The 8,068-nt window shown below is 42.8% G+C and overlaps 1 protein-coding gene across 2 annotated transcripts in view; it reads right to left on the bottom strand.

Moving 5' to 3' along the window:
- znf385d (zinc finger protein 385D) overlaps positions 1 to 6,773 on the bottom strand; it is a 93,089-nt gene extending 86,316 nt beyond the window's left edge. For both annotated transcript variants that reach the window (XM_037785558.1, XM_037785557.1), the window contains exon 1: positions 6,470 to 6,773. In XM_037785558.1, the coding sequence (XP_037641486.1) occupies positions 6,470 to 6,596 (127 nt within the window). In that variant the 5' untranslated portion in view covers positions 6,597 to 6,773. The remainder of the gene's footprint in view (positions 1 to 6,469) is intronic.
- Between the last annotated feature and the right edge of the window lie 1,295 nt (positions 6,774 to 8,068).

Below are 8,068 nucleotides of genomic sequence, written 5' to 3' on the forward strand. Positions count from 1 at the left end.
CACTTTGTTTGTTAGAAGTGTCAATATTTGACTTGAGTTTGGCTAAAAAATGTTAATATTTGAGTTCTAAATTTTGACTCCGGCGGCAGAGTGCAGGGCCCAGGTGGGCTGAGTCTCTCCAGCAGACGCTGTCATCTACTTAGCATGGAGAGTCGCTCGGGAGAGCCGCGGCACGCTGAAAGGTCATCAGGTTGCAGTCATTAAAATAAGTAGAAGACTGTCTGAGCAGCCTGGGAGTTACGCTGAATAAAACAGTGGTAGCAAGAAAAATTCACTCTTTTGTCTTCAGCCTGGTTTTATACTGTGGTTTTCTGTCAGGAGCGTTTATTAAGATGATCAAAACAAGTCAAAGCCAAACAAATAGAGTACAAAACAAATGAAAAGCCAAGGTTGTATGTCAGTCAGGTCTGTGCAATCTCCCTCCTCCGGCACTGATGTGTTTACATAGTGAATGAAGTGGAGACTTCTCATGCAGCCACTGACAGAAAGTATGTGAGGGTTAAATGGGAGAATTTGAGGTTGTAAAATGTTTGTCTATGTAAAATTTTTCCACAAACAAACTGAAACCAACAAACACCAGATACGAATCAAATAGAAATGATGAAATGAGATGTGATCATGGCCATGCAGGTAAATCAGGCCCCTCTTTTCTGTGTGTTTTATACAGTTTTCCTACGCTGGAACACTCGATTTGCTGCAAAATAATTGAATTATGTGTGAATTAATTTCAGAATATACAACATATAAGCACATTACTGAAATAATTAAAGTCTTTAAATAAGATTTTGCCCACAACTTTATTGTTGTGGTTCACTCGCGTCATTTCCAGATGCAACTTACGTACTTACTCCTCTTCATCCCCTACGGGACATAAGGCTTCAATGAGCTCTCTCCATTGCATTCGGTCCTTGGCAGCATGTTGGGCTTCTCCCCATGACAGGTTCATCTTGTCCAGCTCCTGTGTCACAGTTCTGCGCCAGGGGGGATTTGGGCCTCCCGGGTTTTCTTTCGCCTGGTGGTGTCCATCTTCCGGTCCTGCTCCATTCTCAGCACACGGCCTAGCCATCTCAGACGTCTGTGTGTGATTTCCTTGGTGATTGTACAGTTGGTGGTTGGAGATTTTGTTTGGCCAAAAAGATCTGGCATATTCGTCTGAGGCATCCATTGTGAAAATCATCCACCCTCCTCATATCAGTTTTGATCACTCGCCAACTCTCTGAGCCATATCGCAGAACAGACTTGACATTGCTGTTGTACAAGAGCATCTTTGTTTTGAGGCTGTATTGCTTGGACCTCCAGATGGAACGGAGTTAGGAGAAAGCCCCCTGAGCCTTTCCCAGCCTTGGTTTGATGTCTTTATGTACTGCACTGTCTTTACTGATGAGGCTGCCCAGGGAGGTGAACTCTTCCACAAACTCAAGATGTGCCCCATTTACAAGAGTTTTGGAGATGTTAATGTTGAGTCCAACCTGTCCAGAAGCAACAGCCAGCTGTTTTCATCAAAAACGCTCTAAAAACCAACTCTGTGCAGCCTGCAGCGGCACCAGCAGCGGTGGCCGTCCCTATAATCTTTGGAACAGTTTACCTTTTCATATTAAAACATTTAAGTCACTGCTGAAGATTAACCTCTTCTCGCTGGCGTTTGATTAAGTTTATCTTCTGTTGTGCTGCAACTGTTTTACTGCTATTATGTGCACATTTTGTTTATTGTTTTTACTGTGTTCTTATTGCTGCTTGCTTTGTATTCATTTAAGGGCTGTCAATCGATTAAAATATTTAATCACGATTAATCGCATGATTGTCTAACGTTAATCGCAAATTCATCGAATTTTGTCAAAATGTACCTTAAAAGGATATTTGTCAAGTATTTAATACTCTTATCAACATGGGAGTGGGCAAATATGCTTGTTTTATGCAAATGTGTGTATATATTTATTATTGGAAATCAATTAACAACACAAAAAACACACAAATATTGTCCAGAAACCCTCACAGGTACTGCATTTAGCATAAAAAATATGCTCGAATCATAACATGGCAAACTGCAGCCCAACAGGCAACAACATCTGTCAGTGTGTCAGTGTGCTGACTTGACTATGACTTGCCCCAAACTGCATGTGATTATCATAAAGTGGCCATGTCTGTAAAGGGGAGACTCGTGGGTACTCATAGAACCCATTTACATTCACTGATCTGGAGGTCAGAGGTCAAGGGACCCATTTGAAAATGACCATGACAGTTTTTCCTCAGCAACATTCAGCACAAATTTGAAGCTTATTTAACCTCCTTCATGACAAGCTAGTATGACACAGCTGGTACCAATGGATTCTTTAGATTATAAAGTTTCATATGATACCAGTATCTTCAATCTTCTAGCTTTAAAACTGAGCCCGCTACAACCTAAAAAACGCAAATTGCGTTAATGTGTTGAAGAAATCAGTGGCGTTAAAACAGATTTGCATCAATGCTTTATCGCGTTAACGTTGACAGCCCTAGTTCATTTGTATTATGTACATGTTCAGCACTTTGGTCAACTGTGGTTGTTTTTTAAATGTGCAATACAAATAAAGTTTGATTAAAGAGCCAGATATTTACAGGGCAATAAATCACAGCTATAGAAGGAATGTAAATTGCATTGCATTCGTCATGGCTCCAAATTAATCTCTGCTGGATGTGTAAACAGTTTGCACACATGTTATCCATATCAATTTTTATATTAAATGTGTGTTTTCCAGTTTCTTTCAAAGTGGCCCAACAAAACTCATTAATGCAGCTTTGAAGCCCCTTATCGTGTCTGTTGGAATTATGCTTTAGGGGTGCATATTCTTAAACACAATTTCAATTGAATTGCCACAAACCAGTTGAAACACTCTGAACCTGGGGCTTTCAGAGATGCTTTTTTGCTTCGCCCAGAAGTGTAATGATGTAGAACTGAGATGAGATCTGACTGCTGGAAATATTTGAAACAGATCAGAATTGATGAAAGTTTTTTACCCACTGGCCTTTGTTTATCCATTCTCTTTGAGGCTGTGTTTAATGATGCAGCAGCCCTATACAGTACGAGACATTAAGAGCAGCTCATTGGACGAGACGTGCATGCATGGCGACTGTATCACGACGTGTTTGCCGTCCTCTGCATTGCCCTTCCTGAAAGATTCCCTTATCTGGGCTGAAGCGTTTTTTACTCCTGCGGCAGTACGTCGAGAGAGGCAGAGAGTTAAAATGATGTCTGGAGGACGCCGACTGGCATTAATAATTAATCATCTTGTGCTGCTCTCCTCCGCCGTCCGCCTCCTGTTAGTGTCCTGAACCTGGCTGCTCCTCCGATAACATCTGTCCAGAGAGTCCGCACCGCCAGAGAGCCTCAAAATAAAAAAAAAAGCTCGCTCTCACACAACCTTCTCTTTCCCCTCAGCAAACACAAATCCAATTATTAGATAAATCTGAATTTCACTGGAAGTCATTTGTATGCTGATGACGTTCCAGATGTGATTAACACCTTTGTGTTTTCATGAAGTGTGCTGATTGTATTCTGTGGCCCTTAACATGCTCTGAGATCAGTGCTTCCCCTCAAGCGAGGAGGATAAAATCATTTCACCCCTATTAAATAGAACAAAGTGAGCACAAAGGGTAGATTTAAAGCATTCTTATTTTTTTTTTTTTAACTTTCACTGATTTTCCAATTAACCTTTACAGGATAAAGATCTGCATTCTTCCACAAATTTCACCAGCATGTGATGCATTTGGCTCCGAGGTACATAACACCCGCTGCCTCCATCCCCTTCAGATTAGCATACTGTAGCTTTTGCTGCTGTCATGAGTGTAGCTCCCTAATAAACACAGCTGTCTCTGGGTCGCATCCAAAAATCACTGCCCGTGTGCTCTGTAATCTGAGGTTAACCAAAAAGATGTTTACGTGCTGCTAAACGCCGACCGCAAAGCCAGACTCACCGGGTAGATTTCCTCCGGGCCCTTCGACTCAACAACACTAATAGCTGGTATGATTGCGGCGCACACTTTAAGACCTATTAGCCTGCTGGGTTACACTTCTTTTACTGCCTGCTTTTGACGTATGTGGACAGCTTTTAAGGCAAGACGAGCGTTTCCTTTTTGACCTGTTAATTCTTTTCCATTTTGGTGTCTTGTTTCAAAGAGGTCAAGACACTCACGACATGTCACCTAATCACTGTAACAGAAAACAGTTAAACAGCAGCGATGCCGAGCTGCTGAACAAGCTGTGTCATTAATCTTTCAAGAGATACCATCAATTTTCTCTGTGCACTCAGGATTCATAAATGTTAAAACGGTACACATCCTGTACACAAACAGTGACCTCTACTCGTCTTGTTGTTTTGTTTTACACTGGAGATGCAACTCAGTCTCACGGCAGTCTGTGAAATAGTCATGAAATAGAATCTATTAGATTCGTGTGCATAGACACAAATTTACTTTTTTTCTCGTGACACTCAACACGACTTTCAACAACGTATTTTTAGTGTGTTTTCTAACGAATGTCCGGCGACACGTGACACATGTGTCAATTTCCACTCCAGTCTTTTCAAAATAAAACTACTCAGTTAGGTTTAGGAATAGATCAACTTGGTTGGGCTTAGGCAGCAAAACTACTTGGTTAGGTTTGGGAAAACATTGAGGTTAGAGTTGAAATAACACCGGAAGTGGCGTAATTGAAGTACGGAAGTTACTTGACAAAAACGACTTTGTTAGGTTTAGGAAAAGATGGTGCTTTTGGGTTAAAATAACTCCAGAAGTGCCGTAACATAAGTACGGAAGTTATGTAGCAAATAAATGAACTCTGACTTGACAACAGATCGACTTGGTTAGGCTTAGGCAACAAAACTACTTAGTTAGGTTTAGGAATAGATCGACTTGGTTAGGCTTAGGCAACGAAACTACTTAGTTAGGTTTAGGAAAACATGGAGGTTAGAGTTGAAATAACACCAAAAGTGCTGTAACTCAAGTACGGACGTTACGTGACAGAAACTACTTAGTTAGCTTTAAGGAAAAGATGGCGGTTTGGGTTAAAATAACTCCGAAAGTGCTGTAACTCAAGTACGGAAGTTACGTGACAAATAAATCAACTCTGACTAGTGGTTTCACACAGGACACGAATAGCGGTCTCCTGGGTCCTGTGTTTTTTGGACCCACCCATAAACCCCGACCTCCTCCGTATGTGGTGTTCGCCGCTCTCTATACTTCCCCGTTCACAATTACGTGGATTACATATGAACTGATTTCGTGCTGACCATCACAAATCCGTGTCTATGTACACAAATCAATATATTCAATTTCGTGACTATTTCACAAACTGCTGTGCGACTGGGCTGGGAGATAACATGGTACTTTGTCAAGACAAAACAAGCATCGCCAACCACAGGAACCTGCCTGAGCTGTTCTCCGGTTGAAGCCTCTCCACTTTCACTTCTCATGATTTTGGGTTAAAAGGGGCCAAATTCTAAACCCATCCATCCAACCAGACCTGCATCACCTCTTTGCTTTCCAGAAGCTGCACACCGGACCGAAACTGGTGCTGGATCTCAAAGAGCTGTCTCTGCACCTGACAGCTTATTCATTTATACGCTCCCCAGCACTCCCCCACACCCCCTCCTCTGTGTATGGCATAACAAGAGAAAATCCTTCTCGCTCTTACAAGCCACGGTCTGTAACTTCAGATCGCTTTAATCCCCGGGATTTAAAAAAAGAGTCTTTCATTTAACAAATCAGCCCCTCAGAACTCCGGATCCCTGTGTAATTATTCCTCCTATGTGACTGTAAGCCAGCCGTGAGAAGAGCACTTGACGAGGAGCCACTCACGCATTAAGTCTTCCTAAGCCTCCTCCATAAAACTAATGGAAGGGGCCTTCCTTGGATCTCTCTCAAAAAATCCGACAGAATATCAAGTGGCACTCGACGGTGGGCATCTCCCGTCTTATTTGGACAGTCAGCTGGTCAAACAGCCACGATGAAATCCAAAGCTTGTATTCTCAGCGGCTCAACCACCTGGGATTCAGTCCAATAAACCAGAACATGAGCATGAGGAAAAGGAGGTTACCTTGTGAGCAGGTTCATTCAACAGTTTTAGGAGCCCTCAGTGGGCAACTTCACACTTTCTCTTTCTTTTTTATGTTCTGCTGTAACAGCAACCAGCTCTCCTATCCATCTTTTTTAGTTTCCAGAACAAGTAACAGGCAGGAACCCATTTATATTTAGGAGAAGGGGAATGTGTGCACTTACACTCTGCATTTGACTGTGATAAAGCACATGCAGTGAACACACACTCATAAAAAAAAACAGTTCTCCTATAGGTGTGTAACTTCACACTCTTAATGGAAACCAGTTTGTGCTTTTCCAGAACAGTTAAGAACACACACACACTTAGATGAAGGAATCTGCACACACACACACACGAGGATGAAATGATGCATGTAAACAGGTCTGAATGCAAACTCACCAAAAAACATGCTGCTCTCCATGTAGGTCCTAAGTAGGTCCTCAGGCTCGGGGGTCTGCTGTATTTCCTCTCTGGTGCCCTGCCAGTGTGTGTGTGTCCATGGACAGCAGCCTGGGCATGTTCTCATACACTCCTCAGGGGTGTGTGTGTCTGTGCATGTGTATGTTCAATCCAACTGCAGCGTCAATGGCCAGTCTGCATGCTGCACTCTGCACGCTGCTGCTGTCTGTGGACCTCCGTATCTGCCTCTCTCTCTCTCTCTCTCTCTCTCCTTGTACTGGTCCTCCCCTGCCTGTCTCGTCCCCTCCCCTCCTCTTTAGCTCCCCCTCCTCTTCTATCTTCCTCCTCCTCCTCCTCCTCTCTGGCCCCTCCACACACTGGATCCCTTCCCTTCTTTCTTTTCCTCTCTCCGAGGTGTCTATCTACATTTTTCCAGCAACAGCCTCTTCTCTCTCTCTCTCTCTCTCTAGGTGTCTCATCTTTGTTTTATGTGTCAACTCTGCTTCTCTCTCTCACTCTCCCTCCTTGCTTTCCCCCGCTGTCTCTCCTTCATTTGATCTTATTCCCCTTTCCCAGCTTCCATCTCTGGCTCGCTCCTTTTTCCTTTTTCTTTATTCTGACTCTTCCCCTCGCTCTCCGCTGGTTCTTTCTCTTCCTTATCTCTCTCTCTCTGTGTGTTTCCACCTCGGTACGCTAAATATCTTTACGGTGTGTTTTTCCCTCTCGCTGCCTTTCCTCACTTACTCTTTTTCGTCTCAGATTGTTTTCTCGCTCTCTCTCAGCACGTTTACATGCAAAAAAATACAGGTTGCTGGGAGAAATCGGGTTATGTTGGAAGGGAATTCATCATCCGACTCTGCAGCTCCCCTCAGATCCACGGGGCGTTTTAGCTTCTTTCAGCCTGTTGTTTTGGTTTTTACAGCCCAAAGGGCCTGTCCTACGAAGCGAGTTCAACACACCCAGGGTATCTTCTCATTATCTGGCTTAACTAATCATAACAAAAGAGATCATGCTACGAAGGTGGTTATCAACTCAGTAAATCCACCCAGGGTTTCTCAATCTGGCTGTGAACATGAAAGGGGGGGTGTTTGAAGCATCTGACCAATCACAAGTCTACTGTCAGCAGGGCGGCACATTTTACAAACCAAAAACAGGCTTTAATATTACACAAATACGAAGAATTTAAACACACAATCCAGACTAAAAGTAACACAGTTGAAGCTGCCAAATGCAGGAAGGACAGCTGGCAAACGAAAAAAATTGCCAATGTGTGAATGCGTAAATTAACAGACTTATTAATTTATTAACACTCAAAAGTCAGATACAGTCGTCTAGATGGGGCAGTGATATTATATTAAATTTCAGAATATAATGGATGAATAGATCACACGTCATTATGCCCTTTGGTAATGAGACAGCATGTAGGAGTATTTCAGCCTTCTTTCAGCTGCGTCCTCGACTCCGGCGGTGTGAAACGGACTTGAGAGCAAGTAAAAAAAAAAAAATATTAAAACATAATTCAAAGTGGTCACCCACAGCATCCAGCCAGCTGTCCTTCCTGAATTTGTCAGTTTAAATTGTGTTGTTTTTAGTCTGGAT

The sequence above is a fragment of the Sebastes umbrosus genome, chromosome 11 (assembly GCF_015220745.1).
Source record: "Sebastes umbrosus isolate fSebUmb1 chromosome 11, fSebUmb1.pri, whole genome shotgun sequence".
Classification (NCBI taxonomy): domain Eukaryota; kingdom Metazoa; phylum Chordata; class Actinopteri; order Perciformes; family Sebastidae; genus Sebastes; species Sebastes umbrosus.